We start from the raw sequence: 25,390 nt of genomic DNA on the forward strand, positions 1-25,390 counted from the left end.
CCAGTCTGCAGGTTGTCGGTTCCAGGTCACCTCCAGTCCCCAGAGTGGGGAGTCCTACACTGTCAGAGGCACCGTCCCCGGATAGGTGATGGATGGGAGCTCCACAGCACAGGAAGAGCGGCAGGTAAGTCACCAACGTTCTCACTCTTGTCAACACCTCCGTCTTGGGTGGGATCTTGCTCTGCATAAAGGCTCCTATATTTCATACATCATGACAGCGAGCAGCCTGTCCATTACAGCCCAGGTCACACCCCACCTCCACTGCCCCACAACCACTTCCCCTCCTCCCCCAACAGACCTCCCCCTCTCCACCAGAGGTGAGCCCCACTCCCCTCCACAGCCGACCCAGACCGAGGGACTTGCCTTGCTGTGGTAGCTGGTCACCCTCCCGGCCCTGACCACAGGACCCCGGCAGCCCACCTCCCCCTGTACCTGCCAGTCGACGGCTGCTGCCAGCGTTAGGTTGAGGGAACCGGCCTGTGCTGTCAGCCCCAGCTTGGTCCTGTAGAGCCGGTGGGGAATTCCGTGGAGGTCCAGTCCTCCGAACACACCTGTAGAACCAGGGGAACCACGGTCACCTGGGGCTGCAGGGCTTCTGAAACAGGGACCGGTGGGGAGGGACGGGGGTCCTGTTGGGCACCGGACAGGGTGACACCAGGAGTGGGGCAGGGAGTGAAGCCGGCAGGATGGTGCAAGCGGAGGACTGTCTCCCCAGGGCACTCCCTGGGGTTGATTGGACTGTCCACCTGAGCTGGGTCAGTGGACTGGGGGTGTGATGAGAGGTTTTTGCCACAGGCCAGCCTGGTAGCAGGGAACAGCAGCTGGCGGATGGGCTGAACATCCAGCCCCTGCTCCATCCTCCCAGCTGCTGGGTTACCCCGAGGCCTTACTGCAGCTACATGGGGCCTTGACAACCCCACAGCTGGAGCACTCTGGGCTTCCTTCACCCAGGATGTTTGGGATTGTCCATTCCGGAGATTTGCAGACGCTCGGTCATTCCGAGACCGTCAGAGTTCGGGACGTTAGGGGAACGGTGAGACATGGGGAGAGGGACATGGAGCTGAGGTGGAAGATCAACCGTGAAGGAGCAGCCTGGAGGGGTTGAGGGACCTCCTGCTCCTGTTCTGTGTACAGGCTGTGGCTGTGGGAGGTAGCAGGAGGAACGGCACTGGGACCAGTATTCCCACTGACCCACTCACCCAACACCTTGGCCCCCTGATTAGGCCCATTCAGTAAAGGCCAGTCCGGGGTCAAATGGTCTCCTCGCAGAATGATCAGGAGCTCTCCTCTGAACGGTTTCTCCGGTGTTCCTGCGATAAGCCTGCCCCCCTGCCAACAACACCGAGTACACACCTCAGTCACGGCTCCACAGCAAGACTGTAGAGATAGCAGCACTCGCAGCCTGCAGTCCAGCTGCATAAACAGCTCACTCCTCCACCCTGTCCAAACCCACTCCCTCCGCATCCAACCCCACTCTCCCCTCACTCCTCCCCCATCCTACCCCATCTCTCCTCTCACTCCCTCCCCCAACCCCACTTTCCCCTCACTCTCCGCACATTAATGTCCCTCCCCATCGAACCCCACTCTCCCCTCATACCTCCCCCTCACTTCCCATCCAGCCCCTCTCCCCTTTCCCATCCAACCTCACTCTCCCTCACTCCCTCCCCATTCTTCCCAGACCAATCCCTCTCCCTCACTCCTACCTCTCCCTCCATAATCCCACTCCCTCACCCTCCATCCCAGTCCAACCTCACTCTCTCCTCACTCCGTGCACAGATTAATGTCCCTCCCAGTCCAACCCCACTGTCCCTCACTCCCTCCCCCTCCAACCCCACACTCTCTCGCTCCCTCCCCATCCAACCCCCTCCTACCCCATCCAATCCCACTCTCCCCTCACTCCTCCCCCTCCCTCCCAGTCCAACCCCACTCTCCCTCACATTCTGACTACTGTGCAGACCTTACCAGCCACACATTTAATTCCTCAGACTACCTTAGGTGCCCACTCTCAGCAGGAAGAGCTGGCCTGTTTATTGCTTGTATCCCTGAGTGCCCAGGACATCGGTCAGACTGAGGCCAGACACTCAGCTCAGACAGCTCCCTAAGTGTTGTGCTACCTGGACCGAGATGTAGGTAGCATTGAGGACAATGCTCATGTAGGACGAGGAATTGTGGCCCGATGTTGCATTCTGGTCCTTAATTTCCAAGATGCCATAGATGGTGAGTTTGTAGAGCGACGGAATCATTGTGTCCACCAGAAGCCAGACTCCTGCAGCAAAAATGTATTTACACAGGAACAATCAGCTGCCAGTTCATCAAATGGCCTTAAAATAATGCACATAACTTTAAAAAGGCATTTGGTTAAGTAAATGGATAGGAAAGGTTTAGAGGGATACGGGCCAAACATGGGCAAATGAGACTAGCTTAGGTGGGGTCCTTGGTTGGCATGGAGGGGTTGGGCTGAAGAGCCTGTTTCCCTGCTGTATTACTCTATGATGCTGTAAACTTCAATATATAAAAAAACAAACATCATTCTTTATCAAGAGACGACATCTGATCAACCATCTTCAAACTGTCTCTCAGATCTAGCTATGACCGTGTGTTAATAAATCCTAATCCCTGGGGATCTCCTTTAACCATGAAGCTTCTGACATGGGAAGGTCGTCACCGGTGAGCTCTCTCGCGGGAAATCGCTTGGACCAGCTCGGCTCGTACCTTGGGCTACGACCACACTGTCACCTTCTCTGGGAACCGTGAAGTTGTTTTCTGGAGAGGATTCCCAGAAGGAAGAGTTCGACCACAGACTGCAAAGAAGAAATTTCAGCAGTGAATGGAGCCCCTTGGTGCACAAGAGGTAAACCACAGGTCGGGCTAGTGCTGAAGGTAGCTGTGAGCGTCGGGAGGGTCGAAACCAGATGGAGAAGGATTGACCCAATTCACAAAGATCCAAGGGAGCTGTGCAGAGCGAATTCTTCAGGCAGAATGATCTGTGGACACTGGTGCCACAGGAAGGTCAAAGAGCAACTGCTGAAGTACTTGGACAAGTAGTGTGCAAGAGCTTTGGGGAACAGCTGGGGCTTTGGGAGGAAATGAGGGGGCTGGGGATAGCAAGGGGTGTGAGAGAGAGAGAGCATGCAAGGGGTGGGGAGGGCGGGAAAGAGCGAGAGAGAGCGAGAGACCGTGTGAGGGGCTGTGGGGGAGAGAGGAAGAGGCACACATTGGTTAGGAACTATTGGAAATTCCTTCAGAGGGGTGACAGAGTAAGGTGGGGCCTAATGACCACTGTTGTTGTGTGATTCCATGAGTCGTGTGTGATGGTTAGCCAGAAATGCTGCATGATTGGGCCATGTTGATGTTCCAAGGGACCTGGCTGTGCCTGTACACAGGTCACTGAAGGCCAACATGCAGGGGCAGTGAGTGGTTAGAAAGACAGATGGTATGTTGCCTTAATTCTGAGGACCTGCAAGTACAGGAGCAGATATTTCTTCCTGCAGTTCTCCAGGGCCTTGGTGAGACCCAATCAGGAGGAGTGTGAACAATTTCAGCCTCCCCACCTAAGGAAGGATGTACTTGTCACAGTGTGGTGAAGATTCACAGACTGGCTCCAGTGATGGTGGGTTTTCCACATGAGGAGAAGTTGGGACTGTGTTCTCGAGAGTTCAGAAGATTTTTGCAGGGCTCGACAGGCTGGATACAGGGAGGACGTTGCCCTGGCTCTGTGGCATCCAGGACCAGGGGTCTTAGAATAAGGCGAGCCGCTTGTACATTCTCCCTGTGACTGTGTGAGAGGGAGAAGTTTAAAGGAGATTTACGTGGCAAGTTTTGTTTTTACACAGAGAGCGGTAAGTGCATGGAACAGGCTGCCAGGGGTGGTGGTGGAAGCAGATACAATGGCAACAATTAACAGTCATTTCAACAAGCACATGAACAGGCAGGTAATGGAGGGATAGAAACCATTTGCAGGCAGATGGGATTAGTTTAATTTGGCATCGTGGTTGGCACAGGCATCATGGACTGAAGGGCCTGGTCCTGTGCGGTACTGTTCTGTGTTGTATTTAGGACAAAGATGAAGAGAAATTCCTTCACTCAGAGGGTAGTGCACCTTGGAACTCTTTGCCCTTGGAGGCTGTGGAGGCCGATAGATTCCCAGATAAAGGATCTGGGGATAAGGCAAGAAAATGGTGCTGAGGCAGGCTCGAAGGGCTGAATGGCTGACTCCTGCTCCTGGCTCTACTGTTTATGAAAGTTTCCATACAGGTGGTGGCACAGCAGAGTGCTGATGCCTCACAGCTCCAGTAACCCAGCTTTGGTCCCGATCTCCGCTGCTGTCTGTGTGGAGTTTGCATGTTCTCCCTGTGACCATGTTTTCTCCCACATCCACAGATGTGCGGGATCAGTGGGATAATTGGTCTCTGTAAAGTGCCCCTAGTATGTAGGTGAGTGATAGAATATGGGGGGAGTTGGAGGGAATGTGGGAAGAATAGGTTACAGGGAAATAAGTGGGGAATAGGTTTGACGTGAGCCAGCATGGTCTAAAGTAGCTGAAGGGCCTCCTCCATATTGTACAGACACCAAGAATGAGGTGGAAGTCTGCCGGTCTACATGCCCCACACCCGTAGGTGAAGAGCTGCGTTACCTGTATCCAGAAGCTGAGCTGATGAAGGGTGACACTTTTTCCTGGGGAAGAGACGCACATTTCTGGTAGAAGCAGCGGAAGACACGGAGGTGAACATTTACATCGACCACTGTTGGGTCGAGACTTGGCTGATGAGGGGCACCCTTCCCTGAAACTGGAACATTGAATTCTGTCAGCAGCTGCTGCATTTTATCCTGCATTTTAATCTATTTGTAAATGTCAATGTATACTTTTTTTTACCATTAACTCATGGCTGATGTCTTTTTAAACAGAATCAGCTTTTAGCTGCAGTACCATTGATGTTCCCCAGGTGGAACCCGTGAGCCACTGTGTAATGTGGATCACCAGCAAACTGCTGCTCTCCAGAAATCAGCCCGGGATACAATTCCAGAATAAAGAGCAGATTGTTACTCCCAGTAAAGAAAAGCACATCCAGGGGGTCAACAATGATCGGAAACTCAGACACACACATACACACACACCGTGCCTGCAGCAGTAGGTCATAGGCTGGGAATCCTGCAGAGAGTGACAATGTTCAGGGTGGTGGGTTGCCGTCCAGAAGGACAAAGTGTATGGGAACACCACTACCTGCAGATCCTCCAGATATAGTTGTGAGGATGCTCAGCATTCTGACAGAATTACATCACTGGTCATTCATCAACACTGGGTGTAAACCCTGGTACTCCCTCCCCAGCAGCTCCATGGGAAACCTTCACTAACACTGCAGACATTCAAGGTGGATCACCCCACCTTCTCAAGGAGTGAGTGAATGAATTATTCATTCCTTTCTGCCACAAAAATTAAACAAATGGGTGGCTCAACTGTGGTTAACAAGGGGACATTAGGGTAGTGTTAGATCCGAGGAGGAGATGTTTAAATTGTCCTGATAAAGCATTGAACTGAGGATATTTCAGAAGTTAGCAGAGGACCAAGGATTCAATAAGTAAGGAAAATAGAGTACAAGAGTAAGGTTGTAGGAATCATAAAAACTGACTGTAAACACTTCTACAGACATGTGAAGAGAAAAGATTAGTGAAAACAAATTTACATCAACAACGGGGGACTTAGGATGGGAAACAAAATGAATGACAGACAATTGAACAAACAGTTTGGTCAGTCTTCAGAAAGGACACAGTAATCTCCCAGGAATGTTAGCAAACCTAGGATCCAGTGAGAGGAAGGAGCTTAATTAAATCAATATTAGTAGGTAAAGATGTTCGGGAAATTAACAGGATTGAAAAATAAATCCCCAGGGCCTGACAGTCCACATCCCAGCATGTGTAGGGAGGTAACCCAGGAAAGAGCGGTGGTCACTTTCCAACATTCTGTGGGCTCTGGATCAGTTCTAATAGATTGGAGGGCAGCTAATGTAACCCCACTATTTGAAAAAGGAGGGAGAGAGAATACAGGGAGTTATTGACGGGTTAGCCTGACATCGGTCGTGCTCCAGTACATTTTGAAAGATGCAGATGGAGAAGGGTGACGGGATCAGAGTCAGTGTGGATTTATGAAAAGGAAATCAAATCCTAATGCTTGAATTGGGTCACCCTCCTGGGGGTCACTCCCACCCTCCATCTCTGCCCTTCACCCTGCGGGGTCACCCCCAACCACCCCCACATATCACCCTGGGGATCACATCCATCCTCCACCCCCACCCTCCATTCCAGGGTCACTCCCATTCTGCACCCACCCCTGGGGTGCTCTGTGCCATCCACTCTGCCCCACTGGCTCTGCAAGCCTCCTCCTGTACCACTGAGTCCACAGGCCATGGAGAGCCCAGGATGTGTGTTACCGTGCCGATCAACAGCGAGCCCCGACTTACCCAGGTAGTACAAGGTCAAGTTGTCTGAATCAAAGTACCAGTCGCCATTCTGGTTGTGGGACCATCCCAGGGGCTGGAGGGAGGCTTTTTGTTGTAGATCCATCACCTGGACATGGTCAGGGCGTTGGGTCAGGTTGTGGGATATGACAACGTGGTCACTGTCCTGTAAAACACCACGGGCAGAGCTCAGTGTGACCTGGACACATGACTTGTCCCCTCACCATGGACTGAACTTGTGATCTGCTCCCTCATCACAGACTGGATACATGACCTGCCCTCCCACCCTGACCTCATGTGACCAGCCCTCTCATCATGGACTGAACACGTGACCTTCCCCTCACCACAGATTGGACACATGACCTGCCCTCCCACCCTGACTTCACGTGACCTGTCCCCTCACCCTAATCTCGCACGTGACCTGCCCTCCCAGCCTGATCTCACATGTGACCTGCCCTCCCACCCCTCACCCCCTCCCAGAAGAAAGCGACCATTGTGAGGGTGGGGTCGGTGGGTGTTACTGTGAGGCTGGGGACTGGGATAAAGAGACGATCTTTGGGATCCTCAGTTGCAGGATGTGATGGATTTACAGTCTCGGGAAATAGAAGGACTGGGAGTGGGAAGAAGAACGTTCCCCTGGCACTGGATGAGCCGAGCTCTCAACAACTGGGAGGACTGTTTCTCCCCTCCTTCTGTCCCCCTCTGACCTCCTCTCCTGTGATCAGGTTTCCAAACCTAGCCTGACTCATTGCCTGAAAGTAACACAGCAGAGAAACTGGCCTTTCGGCCCATCAAGTCCATGTCGACCATCAAGCACCCATTTACACAAATCTCATTTTATACTCTCCACTTTCCCAACAACCTTCCCCCCAGATTCTACCCCTCACCCACACACTAAGGGGCAATTTACCCACTGATCTGCACATCTTCAGGATGTGGGAGGAAACCAGAGCACCCAGGGGAAACCCACGCAGTCACAGGGAGAACATACAAACCCCACACAGGCAGCATGATAACTCAGGGAAATAACTGCAGCCACATCCAAGTGTCTCTGGATGGTGCCGAAATGAGATTACCCTGGGCCTGCCTGTCCCCCTCACGCTCCTCTCACACCTACGGAACAAAACCTACCAATGAACAGACCTCGACAATGAGCCAGTGACTCATCCCCACCAGCCCTGGGCCATCTCTGCTGGCTGGTGGCCCAGATCACACCTCAGCACCACACTGGAGAGTCAGTGTCAGTTCAGTGCTCCGGTCCCTGGAGTGGGACATGAAGCCCTGGCCTTGTGCCCCTATGTGTTGACCAAGCTGTCACTTGCCAGTTGGCTCCACTCCAGGACTTCCAGGATCGACGAGTCGCAGCCACTTCTCTTGGAAGTATGGTAAGAGGGCTGGGCTGCAGGTGAGGCTGAAACAGCACGGGTACTACTAGCTGACGTCCAGGCCATTGAGAACAAAATTGATGAATTAAGGGCAAGACTGACCTACCAAAGTAGAACTGAGGAACTGCTGTGTACTATGTCTCACCGAAATGTGGCTTACACCTGCTTCACCTGACTGTGCCATGCAACCTGAGGGTTTCTCAATCCACTGAATTGGACAAAGCTAGAGGCGGAGGGGTCTGCTTCTTAATCAATAACTCGTGGTGCTTGGATGTGACAGTCCTGGCGAGCTCCTGCTCACCCAGCGTGGAATATCTAACAGTGAAGTGTCGACCATACTACCTGCCACGGGAGTTCACTTCAGCTATCCTGATGGCAGTCAACATACCACCCCAGATGGATATGAAGCCTGCACTCAATGAACTATAGTTTGTGGTCAACAACCTTGAAACAGGATACTCTGAGGCCTTCTTCATTATTGCAGGTGACTTCAACCAGGACAACATCAAGAATGTGTTACCAAAGTACCAGGGGCCGTAACACCCTTAACCATTGCTATACAACCATCAAGGATGCCTTCCACGCCACCCCTTGCCTTCACTTTGGTAAATCAGACCACCAGGTTGTCCTCTGTCTCCCTGCACACGAACAGAAACTAACCCGGGAGGATTCAGTACAGAAAGTCATGCAGTGCTGGTCTGAGGAAATAGATGAGCTTCTACACGACAGCTTTGAGTCAGTGGACTGGTCCATGTTCAAAGATTCAGCTGCCAGCCTTGATGAGTGTGTCATCACCATCACGGACTTCATCAGCAAGTGCGTTGAGACTGTGTACCAAAGAGGACAATACTGGTGTTCCCAAACTGGAAACCATGGATGAACCGGGAGATCCACTCCCTACTGAAGTTGAGGACTGCAGCATTCAAATCAGGTGACCCTGACCTCTACAAGAAATCGAGATACTACTTCCGTAAAGCTATCAGAGATGCCCAGAGATAATACCAGTTCAAAATAGAGTCCCAGACCAGCCGTCAGTTGTGGCAGGACTTAAATGCTATAACAGGCTACAAAGAGAAGTTGGGCAGCACAGTCAACAACAGTACATCCCTTTCTGATGAGCTTAACGCATTCTATACATGTTTTGAATAGAAGGGGATTGGTTTGTCACCACCCACCCTGACAGCCTCCAATGCAACTGAACCTACGGTCACTGTCAAGGATGTAAGATCAGTCTTCCAGAGAGTGAACACAAGGAAAGCATCTGGCCCGGATGGCGTCCCTGGCCATGTCCTCAGGTATTGTGCTGATCAGCTGGCGGGGACAGTTGCAGAAATATTTAACCTCTCCCTGCTTCAATCTCAGGTTCCCACCTGTTTTAAGACCACTATCATCCCGGTACCTAAGAAAAACAAGGTAATGTGCCTTAATGACTACCGACCGGTGACTCTGACATCCACCATCATGAAATGCTTCGAGATGCTGGTCATGGCACGCATCAACTCCAGCCTCCTGGAAAAAATCAACCCACTGCAATTCGCCTACCACTGAAACAGGTCTACAGTGGACGCCATCTCCCTGACCCTACACTCATCTCTGGAGCATCTAGACAGGAAAGACACCTATGTTAGACTGTTGTTTATTGACCACAGCTCCACCTTCAATACTACAATTCCAAGCAAACTCATCAGCAAATTCTGAGACCCGGGACTCAACACCTCCCTCTGCAACTGGATCCTTGACTTTCTGATCAACAGACCACAATCAGTGAGGATAGGCAGCAACACCTCCAGCACGATTATTTTCAACACTGGTGCCCCACAAGGCTGCATCCTCAGCCCCCCTACTCTACTCCCTATATACTCATGACTGCGTGGCCAGATCTAACTCCATCTAAATGATACAACCCTAGTGGACGGTATCTCGAATAATGATGAGTCAGAGTACAGGAAGGAGATAGAGACCTTAGTGACATTGTGTCATGTCAACAACCGTTCCCTCGATGTCAGCAAAACAAAAGAGCTGGTCATTGACTTCAGGAAAGGTGAGGGGGGGGCGGGGAGCGGTTTACATGCACCTGTCCACAACAATGGTGCTGAGGTCGAGAGGGTTGAAAGCTTCAAGTTCCTAGGAGTGAACGTCATCAATAGCCTGTACTGGTCCAACCACGTAGACACTATGGCAAGAAAGCTCACCAGCTCCTCTACTTCCTCAGGTGGCTGAAGAAATTTGGCATGTCCCCTTTGACACTCACCAACTTTTATCGATGCACCATAGAAAGCATCCTATCTGGATGCATCACAGCTTGGTATGGCAATTGCTCTGCCCGGGACTGCAAGAAACTGCAGAGAGTTGTGGACACAGTCCAGCACATCACAGAAACCAAGCCTCCCCTCCATGGACTCTGTCTTTACCTCTCACTGCCTTGCTGAAGCAGCCAGCATAATCAAAGACCCCACCCACCTAGGTCATTCTTTCTTCTACCCTCTCCCATCAGGCAGAAGATACTGGAGCCTGTGGGCACATACCATCGGGCTCAAGGACAGCTTCTATCCCACTGTTATAAGACTATTGAACAGTTCCCTTATATGATGAGATGGACTCTTGACCTCACAATCTACCTTGTTATGACCTTGCACCTTATTGTCTACCTGCACTGCACTTGGTCTGTAGCTATGACACTTTACTCTGTATCCTGTTATTGTTTTTACCCTGTACTACGTCAAAGCACTGTGTAATGAATTGATCTATATGAATGAACGGTATGCAAGACAAGTTCTCCACTGTACCTCAGTAGAAGTGACAATAATAAACCAATACCAATACCAAGTTGCCAGCCCATGATCTCCATGAGCAGGGCTGTCTCCCTCTTTCCCCCCTCCTGTCCTACCTCAGGACTGACTCTGAGCTCGAGATGTCACCTCCTACACAACCTAACCCATTAACACTGGGTCTCGAACAAAATCTGCCAGTACCGTGAAGTGGTAAAAGGTGGCTCTGTAGGAGATCTCGGTGATGTGATCCACGTCCTTGAAATGCCAACTAACAGTCTGATTGTTGGGTAAAAGGGCCATCCAACCTGATCCATGGGTTAGACGTCGATGTAGGAAGGAGAGAATGCTGTACCCTGTATCAACACACAATAAAATGCTGGGTCAGGCTGTCATTTGGTTTAATAAACTATGCAACACAGTTCCATCCACCTCTGTCCCTCAGGTGCACACGGACACTTTCCTTTCTGACTACAATATTCTATTAAGCAGCAATTTACAAGCCCCACTTTGTGATCTGTTTCAGTAACTAGAGGAACAGCACCTCATTCCACCTGGGTAGTCTACAACTCAATGGCATGAACATTGAATTCTCCAACTTCAGGAAAACTGCAACCCCCCCCCCCCCGTCCCTTTTCTCTCTTCTCCTGATCTACCCAGTTCCTCCTACACCCACCTCAACCCCCCATCACCCTGTTTCTTCCCCCTCCATCTGCCCATCATCCACACACTCCTCCCAATGAGATGGACTATGACCTCACGATCTACCTTGTTGTGACCTTGCACCTTATTGCACTTCACTTTCTCTGTAGCTGTGACACTTTACTCTGTACCGTTATTGTTTTTACCTGTACTACATCAATGCACTCCGTACTAACTCAATGTAACTGCACTGTGTAATGAATTGACCTGTACGATCGGTTTGTAAGACAAGTTTTTCACTGTCCCTCGGTACAAGTGACAATAATAAACCAATACCAATACCCTACTGTTCCCATCTGCCCTCCCCACCTCCCTTATTTGCTTCCATGCTCCACTTTCCTCTCCTATCAGATTCCATCACCTGCAGCCCGTTGGTATCTCCACCCATCTACCCCCCCAGCTTCTGTCACTATCTCCACTCTTCCCTCCTCCATCTGCCTATCACCCCTCCTCATCTGGATCCAGCTCTTACCCCGCCCCTCCTCTCCCCCTCACCTCTTTATACTGGCTACCTCCCCTCTACCTTTCAATCCAGATGAAGGGTCTTGACCTGAAACATCGATTGTCCAGTTCCCTCCACAGATGCTGCCTGACTCATTGAGTTCCTCCAGCAGTTGATTTGTTGGTAACAGCTCATATGGTGCCCAACTATGAAACACTTTACAATGTGACTTCCAATATAAACACATGTGTGTCACAGTGTGTCTATGAACCAATCAAATCCCAATAATGTTCATGCAGGATGAAAAAGGAGTACAAGAAAATTGTAAAATTCAAAATAAAACAATTTCAGATTGGAAAAGATACAGATTCCTCAAAATCAGCACACTTTCCTGAGCAGACTTCCCACAACCTTGCTGGGTTCAGCTATCATACACTGCTCAGGCTTCAGCCAGAGGTTGTTAGCTTGGAACTGTTGCACTTCCCACGCAGGGAGCCAGCAGAATTTCTCAGGGAAGCGAGCTGGATGGGGAAAGATGGTCCCTGTGAGGCTCAGTTTTCCTTTCTCTTTTGTAGAGTCTGGTCTGCAGGGCACCTCACCACCTCACCAGTAATGACTCGTCACACAGTCCAAGGAGCTTAACGTGCTGGGAATTGTCCCCACTGACCCAATTCCACCCATCCTATCACAGACATTCCCTTGGTTCTACACAGCCCACCCCCACCTGCTCTCCTACTGAAAACCAACTTGAATCACTTTCTTTCCCAGTTTTGTCAAAGGTATGTAGACCTGATACGTTGACTGTGTGTCTCTCATTCTACAGATGCTGCCTGATCTGCTGAGTGTTTCTGTTTTTATTTCAGGTTTCCAGCAACTGCAGTAAGCTTGATTCCTTCATCTGTGAGCTCTGAGCCACATTAACGAGTAAAGGGCACAGGACAAGTTCAAGTGATTGTCACGATCCTTGCTGGGCCATCCCCTCCAGCTGCACCCAACGCCGATTTCTCATGCTCCAAGGAGGGGATCGGGAAGGGAGTGGGAGGAGGGGAGCGGAGGGGGTAGAGGATGGTGGGAGTGGAGGCGGAAGGGTTGCAGTGGAGGGGGAGGGGAGGAGGTGAGGGCAGCAGTGAGTGGGAGCAGACGTACCATGAGTGTTGGACAGGATGATCTGCCGTCCCCTCAGAGCGTTCGGAGAGGGGTCGTGGACAGACAGGCGATGGAATGTGACAGTGGAGTCACACACAACGCCGGCGTATCCCTGGCTCCACTCCGCTGACTGCTGGCACCGTGCTGGGTCCAGTATCCGACTGTAAGGGACCACATTATACCCAGCACCACCTGCAAAGGCAGCACTCATTACATGTCAGCTACACAGAGTCTGTACACCCCTCCCACAGCGCGGCGCTCCCTCAGTACCGCCCCTCCCACAGCGCGGCGCTCCCTCAGTACCGCCCCTCCCACAGCGCTGCGCTCCCTCAGTACCGCCCCTCCCACAGCGCGGCTCTCCCTCAGTACCACCCCTCCCACAGCGCGGCGCTCCCTCAGTACCACCCCTCCCACAGCACGGCTCTCCCTCAGTACCACCCCTCCCACAATGTGACAATTCCTCAGTACTGCCTCCCACCTCCCACAGTGGGGCACTCCCTCAGTTCTACCCCTCCCACAGTGTGAATCTCCCCCAGTACTACCCCTCCCTCAGTCAGTGGTGATACATTCAGGGGCACCTTTCCCCAGTGAACAGGGAGTGTGGGAATTATTCCCGTTGGGAGGGATCAAGGTGAAGTTCAGAGATGGGAATACAGGGAAGATGGGGGCTGGTGATGGGGCAGGGACCTTAGCTCCGTGGTCCCCACTCTCCACGGTCCATCTGGGTTCTCCTTCCAACATCACTCGTTGGAGGGTGGGGGGGGGGTGGATAAATGGGAGTCATTCCAAACCTCCCCCCACCCTGAGGCAGACTCAAGTTCACAAGACCTTCCCCTCCGTCATCGCGTTTCCCCATCTGCCCCCATCTCCCTGACCCTCCGTCCCACACCCACACTGCTTCCTTTCCCAGCCACCCTGTCTTCCATTCCCAGCCACCCTGTCTTCCATTCCCCACGTACTCCCAAGTCTTCTCATCCCTCCCTGCTCCTCATCTTCCTGTTGCTAAGCTTCCATTGTTACTCCTGCCAGGTCACCTTGTCCCCATCATCCTTACCCCCATCTTTCCTCACCCACCCCCCAGCCCTCCTATCTCACCCCTCTCCACCTCCCAGTTACTGCACCCCTTGTCACCCAGTCCCATCTCTCTAACCATGGGAAGTCCCACCTCTAAAACCATGGGAATCACCCACCTCTCTGCTCCCCTTGTCACCCAACCCACCTTCTCCCCATATGAGAACACCCCTCCCTCCAGATAGCACCCCCCATCTCCCCATTCCATGCAACCCCCATCGACCTCCCTTCTCTCAGCACCACACCCCTCTCCCTGTCACCCAGCCCCACCTCTCTCCCCATGGATCCCACCTCCCTCACCTGTGAGGGAGCCATCCATGTCGTGCAGCACGGCCTCATGCTCCCAGTGGAAGGCGGCCTTGTTGGAGGTGTTGAAGTAGCGGACCCGGCTGAACCTCACGCCCCAGCCCCCGCAGCCCTCCGGGCACTCCCCGGTAATGGTCGCCAGCCCCAGGGCCGTGCAGCCAGACCAGTCGAAGTTCACCAAGTGGAGCCCGTCCACGGTCAGCCCCTGGTCCATGGGAAGAACCAGACCGGTGCGGGTGCAGACTGGGGGGCCCAGACCCGGGATGTGACCAACCACGGTCAGGTTCCTGAGCAGGGCCCCCGCGGCTTGGCCCCAGCCACCGATGCGGGTCCTCAGCACCCGCTGGACCTCCACCCCGACCTCCTCGTTGTTGACCAGCAGTAAGTCATGGAGCTGGAGGGCCCCTCCTTCTGTCCACTCCGCCCCCTTCTTGCAGTTCCAGGCGGTCAGGGAGCCGAAGGCCGCGGGCCGGGGGCTCCAGTCCGAGCACCGGCCGTTCCTGCTCGGGTGGTAGGCCGGGAATACCCAGAGGCCGTACCAGCCCTGGGAGTGGGCTGAATTGTTGCGGAAGAGCCCGAGGGAGAGGCTGCGCGGGCACACGTCCTGGTGCCGCGACGGCCCTTCGGGGTGCTCCAGGAGCCGGTACCAGAAGCCGAAGTGGGTGCCCCCCGCCGCCGAGTTGCCCTGCAGGGTGTTGCCGGGGTGGGTCACCCAGAAGGCGGCCGGGGTGAGGTCGTCGTTCAGCAGGCTGGAGCTCTGGCGCACCCACACCGCCAGGTTGTGCCGCAGCACGTTGCCCCGCTCCACCCCGTCCTCCAGGAAGAAGGCGCCTCCCTTCACGTCGAAGGCCACGGTGTCCTCCACCAGCAGCCGGTGAGTGCCGTGGATGGTGACAGCGCGGTTAAAGGTCCGGTGGATCGAGCAGCCTCGCACGTACGAGCGGAAGGACAGGTCCCCCAACAGGTGCCAGTGGATGGGGTAACGGCCCAGGCGGAAGGCCTGGCCTGCCTGGTACACCTGGGGAGGGGTGAGGGAGAGAGAGAGAGTGGGGAGGGGTGGTGGGGAGAGAGAGTGGGGAAGGGTGGGGGGGAGAGAGTGGGGAAGGGTGGGGGGGAGAGAGTGTGGGGGGGGTGAGATGGGGAAGGGAGGAGGGGGTGGGGGAGGGAGTTGCAGAAGGAGAGGCGGTGGAGGAGGGAGGAGGTCGGTTGGTGGGGGGGAGATGGGTTGGGGGGGTGAGGAGGTGAGGAGGTGGGGGTGGGGGAGGAGATGGGAGGAGAGCGGGTGGGAGAGGCAGGGGATTGGGAGGGAGAGGCAGGGGATTGGGGGGTGGGATGGGTGGTAGAGGGGACCAGTGGGAGTGGGCGGGAGTGGGTGAAGGAGGGGGCAGAAGGGGGCAGTGGAGATAAAGTTCCATTAGATACACTGGTTAACAATCTCAGATAACCAACCATTCCAGTTTGGGGTGCTGGGTTGTTGCAGTTGTGGGGTTGTGGTTGAACAGCGAGGGGAGGTGGTGGATGGGGGAGCGGGTGGGAGGATGGAGTGGGATGGTTGGAGTAGGGTCGGGTATGGAGGAGAGGTTGGGGAGGGTGGGGTTGGGAGGTGAGACTTACCTCGACATACTCTATCCTGCCCAGCACCAGCCCTTGGTCTGGACGCGGCGAATGGAACATGATGCAGCCTCCGTACTCATCACTTCCGATTTCCTCCCCCAGCCGCCCCTGGAAGCAGGTCTGGGTGGCGAACTCACCTGCAGAGAGAGGTGGGGATCAGTGGGTGGGGGGAGGGGTCATTGTGTGTGTGGGGGTGTCAATGCACGTGAATGGAGGGCCTTTGGTGCGTGTATGTGTTTGGGGGTGCGATCAGTGTGGGGAACTGATGTTCAGGTGCCCACACCTGTCCATCGATGGTTTCCACCCCCCCCACCCCCCCATGGGCCAAAGGAGAGGGGTGAGTCGACCTCCACACTTTGTACCGCCCTCCCGCGCCCCCAAACACACACACACACTCTACCACCCTGCCAGCAAGCCAACATCCCCCATGGGTGGGTCACTCCCTACGTACCAGTGTCGAACCCGTCCGGACACTGCTCGATGTGGTCGTTCCACTCCACGTTGTTGGAGCCTCTCACCACCACGTTACGAGTCAGCAGCCCCACCTCTGCCCGAGCCTCCAGCACAGCCCCAGCGAGGGACAGCACCATGCCCAGGTGCTGGTATCTCAGCTGCTCCGTCAGGTTGAGCGTCCTCCCGTCCGGTGACACACCCCTGATCGTCCTCTGCTCACTCTCCTTCTGGCTGTGCCTGCACGTTGAAGGATGGGTTTAAAGGTTGTAAATGGGAGTTGGGGAGGGGTGGGGTGGAACCCAGGAGCCACAGCCCCACCCCAGGGTCTCAGTGCAAGTGAACATCTCCTTGTACAGAAACACCAGAATGAGCAGAACCAAGCCCCTCCCACAGTGTGGTGCTCCCTCGGCACCACCCCTCCCACTGTGACAGACTCCCAGGAGGTACCTGTGGTGGGCTGGGATCCCAGAACTGGATCCAGACTCTGCACTGTGGACCCTGGTGGCCCTGGCGAGGTTTCACACGGCCCACCCAGCTGTGGTCACCCAATGTGCCAGAACATCTTGGACCTACCTGCCTCCAGTTGTTGCAATGACAATCTGGTCCCCTGCCTTCCAGCTCACGGCTTCCTGTAGTGTAATCGTTGAAGTGCCTGCCTCCGCTGTCTCAGCTAGGTGAGTCCAGGTTACAGGGACGGGCAGACCTGAGTGAGGAGAATGGAAATCACAGCCTCAGCAAAGCAAATCTCAAATTTACGGGTTAAGATAAACATTCCCTTGAAGGATTGGGATTGATGCTCTCCAAAGAATGGACTTGCATTCTTCATGCCTATATGCCAACCGCCCCTCCATGGTCTGCACTTCCACTGCCTTGGTAAAGCAGCCAAGGTAATCAAAGACCCCGCCCACCCCAGTCATTCTCTCTTCTCCCCCCCACCAGGCAGAAGATACAAAAGCTTGAAAGCGCGTACTACCACTCTCAAGGGCAGCTTCTATCCTGCTGTTATTAGACTCTTGAATTGACCTCTCACATGCTGAAAGATGAACTCTTGATCTCCCAATCTACCTCATGACAGCCTTTGAACTTTATTTGTTTACCTGTATTACATTTCTCTGTAACTGTAATACTATATTCTGCATTCTGTTTTCTTTTTACTACGTCGGTGTAATTATGTACAATATGATCTGTCTGGATGGTAAAAAAACAAAAGCTTTTCACTGTATCTCGGTACATGTGACAATAATATACCAATACCACATTAATTTCTCAGTCTGCTTCTTGGTCACCTCTCTGATACTGCTTCAGTGACATGTCATCACTCTTGATTTGATTATCCTGCTGTGAATGGCCCTGTGATGTTCAATTGGGGTAAGGGTGCTGTTGAGTGCAGCGTGTTTCTGCTATTTGAAAGCTGGGGTGTATTTTGGAAACTGCTGTGCACACTCAGCACTTGGAGGCTTACCATGGAGGTCCAATGTTCCCTCTCGAACAGCCAGAGTCTTGGATCCGTACAGGGGCAATTCCCTGGAGCGCACGTGGCCATGAAGGGTGATGATGGCTTTATGTTGGAAGGGCGTTGAGTTGGTTCCCACCTAGCCCGGGAAAATGGGAAAAGAATTTTAATTGCTGAGCTCCCTCCTCAGCATCACAGTCCCTCTGTGTCCAATGCAGGGAGACCAAGAACAACCCTCCTGTGGCTGGACTCCTAAATGTCCTTCCCCAGGAGGGGGACAGTCCCAGCTCTTGATTCCCCCCTATTTTCTGGAAGCTGTTGCTCTCCATCTCTCAGCAAGCAGGGCCTGGAAGTGTGGATCTATGTCTGGGACCTCCTAGCACATAAGAGTGTAAAAGAGAGGTAAAGTTAGGACAGCTGTGGATATTCATACTGGTCTAGGGACAGTGACTTCTTGCAGACTGCAAGTCCTCTGATTCCCTGTTGGCCAAATGGGTTGTCTGTCACAAAGATGGATGTATCACCAACCAATGGGATGAGAATCAAAAACTGCAGCTGAATAGAAAACAGAAAATGCTGGAAACACTCAGCAGGTCAGGTACCGCCTGTGGAGAGGGAAACAGTCAACATTTCAGGTTCGTCATGTGATGGCACATTGGAAATGCACCCAACCAGAAGCACCAGCCCACTCTGGCAGAGCCTCGTGCTGAACCAGATGAACATAGGAGGAGGTCATTCTGCCCCTCCACTTACACAGTGTGACGATGACTACTGCTGTACCTCATTTCCTGAGTCCCTCACCCTCCAGCACGCCATGGACATCAGCCCTGAATCCTCTTGGTTGAGCCTTACAGCCTCCGGTGTGGGACATCCCAAGGAGCCCTTCCCTCCGGCATGGGACATCCCAAGGAGCCTCTCCCTCCAGCGTTGGACTTCTCATCTCAGTATAAGTGGTCCTCGCAGGGACCTGGTAGCCAACACCAACCCCCACCCCCCCCACCCCTCCAACCTGTCACCATTGTGGCTCACTATTTCTCTGCTGAAGGGGCCAGAGTCCCTCACAGTCACAGTGAGGAGAGGCTCTTGACTCGTCCGGCCATCTGCTGACCACGGTGCCAGACGAGTGGGGAACAACCAGTCAGACTGAGAGATTCCAGGTCAGGGTGGCTGTGGTCACCAGGGAACGCTGTGGAGGTAGAATGGAGACCCCCTTAGCTGGGGCTCTGTAAGTCGGTACCTGCAGTCTCTGGAGAGAGGGGGTCCTTGGTATGTCCCTTCCCATAGGCTGTAAGGATTGACCAAGTGGATTCAGGGCTGACGTCCATGGACTGTTGGAGAGCGAGGGACTCAAGAGATGAGGCACAGCAGTAATCATGGTCACACTGAGTGGGTGGAGGGGAAGAATGGCCTCCTCCTGTGTTCACCTGGTCCAGTATGAAGGTCTTCCAGAGTGGGCTGGTGCTTCCGGTTGGATGCATTCCTAGTGTGCCATTACAAGACAAAGGGTTTCCCAACCTGAAATGTTGACTGGTTCTCTCTCCACAGATGCTGCCTGACCTGCTGAGTGTTTCCAGCATTTTCTGTTTTCCATTTATCTGCAGTTTTTATTGATTTTCATCACACTGGTTGGTGATACGTCCACCTTTGTGACAGACAACCCACTTGGCCAACAAGGAATCAGAGGACTTGCAGCCTGCAAGAAGTCACTGCCCCTAGACCAGTATGAACATCTATGCCAGTCCCAACTTTCTCTTCACATTATGTATGTGCTGTTCCCTGTATCAATGAGCTATGGACCAGATTTATCCCAGTCCCCCAGCACGCTGTCACCACCCAAACACACCCCCCTCCCCAACCCATTACCTGGAGTAGCCCGCCGTCTGTGATGAGAATGTTCTCGGCCTGGAGTTCAATGTCTGCCTCATCGAAGACGAGTGACCCACCTGCACACACAATAGGTTCAGGGCAGTGATCTCTGATCTCCTCCATAGCCCCACCCTCCTGCCCACACACTGCCTGGTTGGGTAAATCCACCAGGAGAGAAGATGGAGACACATGCCAGCATGGAGCAGAGGGCCAAATGGCCTGGTCCTTTTCTGGTGTAACCTTGTGCTGTACTGAGGCGACACATACAAGGAACCGTGTCTCTGTACGACACAACCCCACCGCTGTGTCTCTGTACAATACAACCCCACCGCTGTGTCTCCTGTGGGTCCCTGAATCTACAGCACTGTGTCCCCATTTCCCTGAGCCCTGCTGAAGTTCCATGGCAGCAGCACAGCTGGGGGCCAGCAGCAGAGGTCTGTGTGTGGTCACCTTGAATGTGCAGCATTTTCAGCACGGGTGTGCTTTGGTCAAACAAGATGGTCTGTCCCTTGGTGATGACGACCAGTGAGCCCTTCTCAGGGGGTGACTGACCTCCCCACGTGTACCGTGATGACCACACATCGACATAGTAGTAATCGGCAAAGTCCTACCAAAAATAACGAATAGAAGGTGAGAAACATGAGAACCAGATCATGAGAAATGGAAGCATTAGGCCATTCAACTCATCAGCCTATTCTTCCATTTCTCAAGATGCGGGCTGATCCTCTACCTTAACACCATTTCCCATGACTCCCACTAAGATATCACCTCTCTCTCTTCCAAACTCCAATCAGCTTTTACACCAGTGCTACTGTCTCCCAATTTGGCAAAGTCCTATCTCACTGACGTCCAAAATTGCAACCCGCTTGCACTGGGACATCTTACATTAGGAAATAACCAATCCCCACGTCCCACCCATCCTTCTCACATTTCACCTCCCCACATCCCACCTTCCCAGGCCCTACACCTCCCTGCATCCCACCCAACCTTCTCATAACCCACCCACCCCACATCCCACCTTCCTGGACAAATTTCTGTCCCCTGCTGTCTTTCAATGACCTCGAGTTCCCTTACCAGTTTGGCAGTGCCATTTCCCCTTATGTTGACCTTGACCTTGGTCTTTTGGGAAGGGGACTGTGCACCGGTGATACATACAATGCTGGTTTCATTCACAGACTGGATCTCACAGGCAGCTTCAGCCACGGTGACAGAAGTCTCATTTATGCTGGAACTACAAGAGAAACCATCATTGTGGGAGGGTTAGACACTGCAGGTGACCATAGCTGGAGGGAGGTAGGGGTGCTGGGTACTTTATTTTCATTTATTTCTTGGGATCTGAGTATCACTGGCAAGGCCAGCATTTATTGCCCATCCTTAAATGCCCTTGAGAAGGTGGGGCCGAACTGCCCACTTGAACTTCTGTTGAAGGTACTCTGCAGTGGTGTTGGGAGGGAGTTCCAGGATTTGGACAGTGGTGAGGACGGAACAGAGATAGGTCTCCAAGTCAGGACAGTGTGTGACAGGAGGGGAACCTGCAGATGGTGGTGCTCCCCTGTGCCTGCTGCCCTTGTCCTTCTTGGTGGTAGGTGTCGTAGGTTTGGGAGGTGCTGTTGGAGAAGTCTGGGTGAGTAACTGCAGTGCATTTGTAGATGGTGCACACTGCAGCCACTGTGTGCCGGTGGTGGAGGGAGGGAGTGTATAGGGTGGTGGATGATGTACTAATCAAGAGGGCTGCTTTCAACTGGTTGGTGTCGAGCTTCTTGACTGTTGTTGGAGCTGCACTCAATGGGCATGTGGAGAGTGTTCCTTAACACTTATGATTCATGCCTTGTAGATGGTGGAGGGTCTTTGAGGTGTCACTCACTGCAAAATACCCTGTCTCTGACATACTCCTGTAGCCCAATTCTTTGTGTGGCTGGTTCAGTTGTGTTTGTGGACAATAGTGACACCCTGAATGTTTCTTCAAGGCCAAGAGATGCAAGAACCAGAGGTCAGCTGACCTCTCATTTGTGGTTCACTCCCCACACAGCGTGGGTCAAGTTTCTCAGGGGCTGAATGTAGAGATCTTTTCTAAACCTCTCACAACACTGAAACCTAAGCTGGCATTGTCAGACTCCCTGCACAGATTGTTTGGAGAGTGATGCAGAGATCGCAGTATACCTCTGATCTGCTTGTTTCAAGTCACTACAAGCGAGAGCTTGTGTGGAGGGTTGGTCAGACTGAAGACACTTACACTGAGGTACCAGGCAGCAAAGTGGAAATGTATCATAGCAAGAAGTCAGCCAATGGGAACAGGCTCAAAATCAGAGCCTCACTCAACGAAAGCAAAGTGGTAAGGTTAAACTACCTTTAGTATATTTGGGATTAAAATATACATTTTAAAGAACAATTATTGCACTTGGAAATGTCTGATGGAAACTAACATGTCGACTGAAGAACAAACTGTCCAAACAAAAATGGACTGTGAAAATACCTGTAGGATTTCCAGGTTATTTCTGAACATGATGTCCGATTGGACTGGGACCTTCACTCACCTGAAGCCAGATCCTGTGATGGTCAGTTTGGTGCCTCCTGCCGTTCCTCCTCGCTTGGGCTCAATGGCAGTCACCACGGGGGTCAAAACCGACATGTACGTGAAGGCGCGGGGCAGCTGGCTCGAAGCTTCACTGTTTGCAACGGTCACATTGCACTCTTGCTGAAGTCCAGTCCCTGGACAGGCAGGTGTCACAGGGGTCAGTCCACATCACTATATCTCACCTCAATAATCATTTCCCTTCTCATCTTCTCTTAATAACTAAAAGCAACCCGTCAATATCCACAGAATGATGCTCCTGTTCTGTGAAGTGTTGGGAGAATCGAGTATAAACCTCCCCTCTTCACTCGGAGGTTGGTGTGTTTGAGGGGCTGTGTGACCTGTACTTGTGCTCTCAGCAGCTGTGCAGGAGGAAGCTGATCCAGCACAGATCGGCAACGTTAACAAACTGCTGCACCCTCCACCTCACACACCACACTCTGCACCAGTGAAACACTTTGTGCACCATAGACACAGATCTGCTGTGGGAAGTAATTGACATTGGTGGTGCTCACAGAGGGATAAAATGTTCAATCAGTGGATCTCATATTCTCTCCAATCTAAACCAGAGGGTTATGGTCATGTGTAACCCCTGAGCCTTAAGGACAATACCTAGACTGACGTTTTGATGTGGTACTAAGGGAGCACTGCAATGTGGGAAGGGCAGTACTGGGGGATCGCCAAACTGTGGGAGGGTTGGTACTGGGGGATCGCCAAACTGTTGGAGAGGTGGTACTGAGGGAACGCCGTACTGTGGCAGGGTCGGTACTGAAGGAGTGCCACACTGTGGGAGGGGCAGTACTGAGGGAGCGCCACATTGTGGGAGGTGTGATACTGAGGGTATGCCACATGTGTGAATGGACAGTTGTCAGGAATATATAGCAAAAGTGTAACGCTATTACAGCGCCAGTGATTGAGGGTCAATTCTTTCCACTGTAAGGAGTTTGTATGTTCTCGCTGTGTCTGTGTGGGTTTCCTCCAGGTGCTCTAGTTTCCTCCCACATTCCAAAGATGTATGGGTTAGTAGGTTAACATGGGTGTATTTGGGTAACGTGGGCTCATTGGGTCGGAAGGGCCTGTTACTATGCTGTATAAATTAAATAAAGTTTAAATTGATAATGCAGCGACAGAAGCAGATCTGAACTGAGAAGACTGAGCCCCCTCCCCTCCCCAGCAATGCTAATGCTGTGGTGGATGCCCAGTCTGAAGTGGACAAAGTCTGGGGGGTCTCTGTGAACTGTGGTGTGTGGGTCCTCACCATTATTCAGAGGCAGGTGGCAGTGTAGGCTGCTGGAACTGGAGTTTGCTGGCTCCACTCTGCATTCACTATCACACACAAACACCCGTGATTTCTGTCTGTCAAATCCAGCGCCCCTCACCGTCAGGACCAAGCCACCACCGAAACTGCCTGAGAATGAGGAAAAGATGCACAGTTAGAATCAGGCTCCGACAACCGGATCTATTGTCAGTGCAGTGTCCAACCCGAGAGAGGGTGCAGGAACAGAGAGACCCACAGGGCAGGGTGGGTTCACAAACCAGTGTAAGGGTTCTGGGCTTTATAATTCAGGGCAGCACTCAGCAAAGTTACCTAGAATAAAAGCCTGCTTTAGCTGCAGGTGGAGGACAGAAGCTCAGCACCATCAGGACATGAAGCCCTGGAGGAGGCGGGGAACTGATTCACCTGGATGGTGCAGGAATGGGTGGATGAACTACACAGCTGGACTTCTCCATCCAGTAGCACAGGCAGAAAGTGGCACAGCTGGTATAGCCACCATCTCACAGCCCCACTGACCTGGGCACAATCCTGACCTCTGGTGCTGCCCGTGTGGACTTTGTATGTTCTCCCTCTGACTACATGGGTTGCGGGAAAGGTTCGATGGGCTGGGCTGGTATCCGAGGGAGTTTAAAAGGGCAAGCGGGAAATTGAAACAAAAGATCCTGAGGGGTGTTTGGAAAGGAAGTTTCAGCTTGTGGGAGATTGAAGGAATAGAGGGTTACTGTTTGAAGAGAAGGGGTCATCTATTAAGGATAAATATTCTCTCAGGGAATCGTGAGTCTTTGGTACTCTCCCTCAGTGGATGGTGGAAGCAGAATCTTTAGATAATTTTTTTGGCAGAGGTAAACAAGTGGTGAAAGGGGTAGATGGGAATGTGGAGCGGGGTCACCAACACATCAGCCATGATCTTATTAACTCAAGGTATAGGCCTGAGGAGCAGAATGGCCTCCTCCTGCTTCTAATTCACCTGTTCAAAACGTTAAAAGGATTTGAGTCTCTATACTTGCCTTCAGTTGGAGAGACAGTCGTTATGTTGAGCTGGTACTGAAATGAGAAGGCAGAGGCTGCGTATCCCCTCCTGGCATGTTCCAGGAGGATTGGAAAGGTGCCCCCAGCATGATGCCCCACAGTGCACTCCACACAGCTCTCGTTAGCCATGATCACACTGCACAAGACACCATCTATTGACACCGTGACATCAGAGACAACAGATCCCAAACTTTGCCCAAGGATGGTGAGTCTTGTTCCACTTACACCTAAAACAAACAGCAGAGTTGTTAAAACATCTCTCGGGTTCAGTGTATTCCAGGCGAAGAAGTATGAGCATTAGGAACAGGCAGCGAGAAGACGTGGTGAGGGGGTGAGGTGGGGGGAGGAGCTCACATGCAGCGTTGGGGTGATTGGTCTAATTCTGTGTGTAAATTCCATGTAATTCTAACCTACTCCACCATCCTTCACACCTCTGGCAGGTCCTTGAGGACAAGTTCAAGTTTCCAGAGTGAAGGGCCACTGACAGGAAGTAGAGCAAAGATCTGACAGTAGTCACCTCCAGGGCAATGCATTGGGTGCGCATTCGGGAAAGATGAGGGAGGGGTGGAGAGGATGGATGGACGAGGGTTGGGTGCTGGGGAATGGTGAGGGAGGGAGGGAGGATGGTTTGTGTTCAGGTAGGATGGTTGGGGTTGGTGCGGATTGGATGGGCGAGTGTTGGGTATAGATGAGGGAGGGTGGGATAGTTAGAGATGGATGGGGATGGTGTGGGTGAGGGATGGTGGAATAGGTGCGGTGTGCTGGGTTGGTATTGAACTGGGCACTAGCCCCTGTGTAGGGGTTCAGTTTAGACTGGAGATGCATGCTAGAGGATGAAGTTCCAATGAGCACTCA

At 52.6% G+C, this 25,390-nt stretch overlaps 1 protein-coding gene across 1 annotated transcript in view; it reads right to left on the reverse strand.

Annotated features, from left to right (window-relative positions):
* LOC127574488 (fibrocystin-L-like) overlaps window positions 1-25,390 on the reverse strand; it is a 140,967-nt gene that overhangs the window by 24,944 nt on the left and 90,633 nt on the right. Inside the window, 19 exon segments of the mRNA XM_052023512.1 lie at window positions 433-551; window positions 1,200-1,329; window positions 2,115-2,266; window positions 2,713-2,801; window positions 4,634-4,781; window positions 6,456-6,618; window positions 10,810-10,961; window positions 12,896-13,087; window positions 14,267-15,290; window positions 15,887-16,023; window positions 16,338-16,576; window positions 16,913-17,042; window positions 17,802-17,931; window positions 19,656-19,735; window positions 20,109-20,265; window positions 20,733-20,889; window positions 22,193-22,347; window positions 23,469-23,634; window positions 24,510-24,762. Of these exon segments, the coding sequence (XP_051879472.1) occupies window positions 433-551; window positions 1,200-1,329; window positions 2,115-2,266; window positions 2,713-2,801; window positions 4,634-4,781; window positions 6,456-6,618; window positions 10,810-10,961; window positions 12,896-13,087; window positions 14,267-15,290; window positions 15,887-16,023; window positions 16,338-16,576; window positions 16,913-17,042; window positions 17,802-17,931; window positions 19,656-19,735; window positions 20,109-20,265; window positions 20,733-20,889; window positions 22,193-22,347; window positions 23,469-23,634; window positions 24,510-24,762 (3,773 nt within the window).

The sequence above is a fragment of the Pristis pectinata genome, chromosome 9, assembly GCF_009764475.1.
Source record: "Pristis pectinata isolate sPriPec2 chromosome 9, sPriPec2.1.pri, whole genome shotgun sequence".
Taxonomy (NCBI): domain Eukaryota; kingdom Metazoa; phylum Chordata; class Chondrichthyes; order Rhinopristiformes; family Pristidae; genus Pristis; species Pristis pectinata.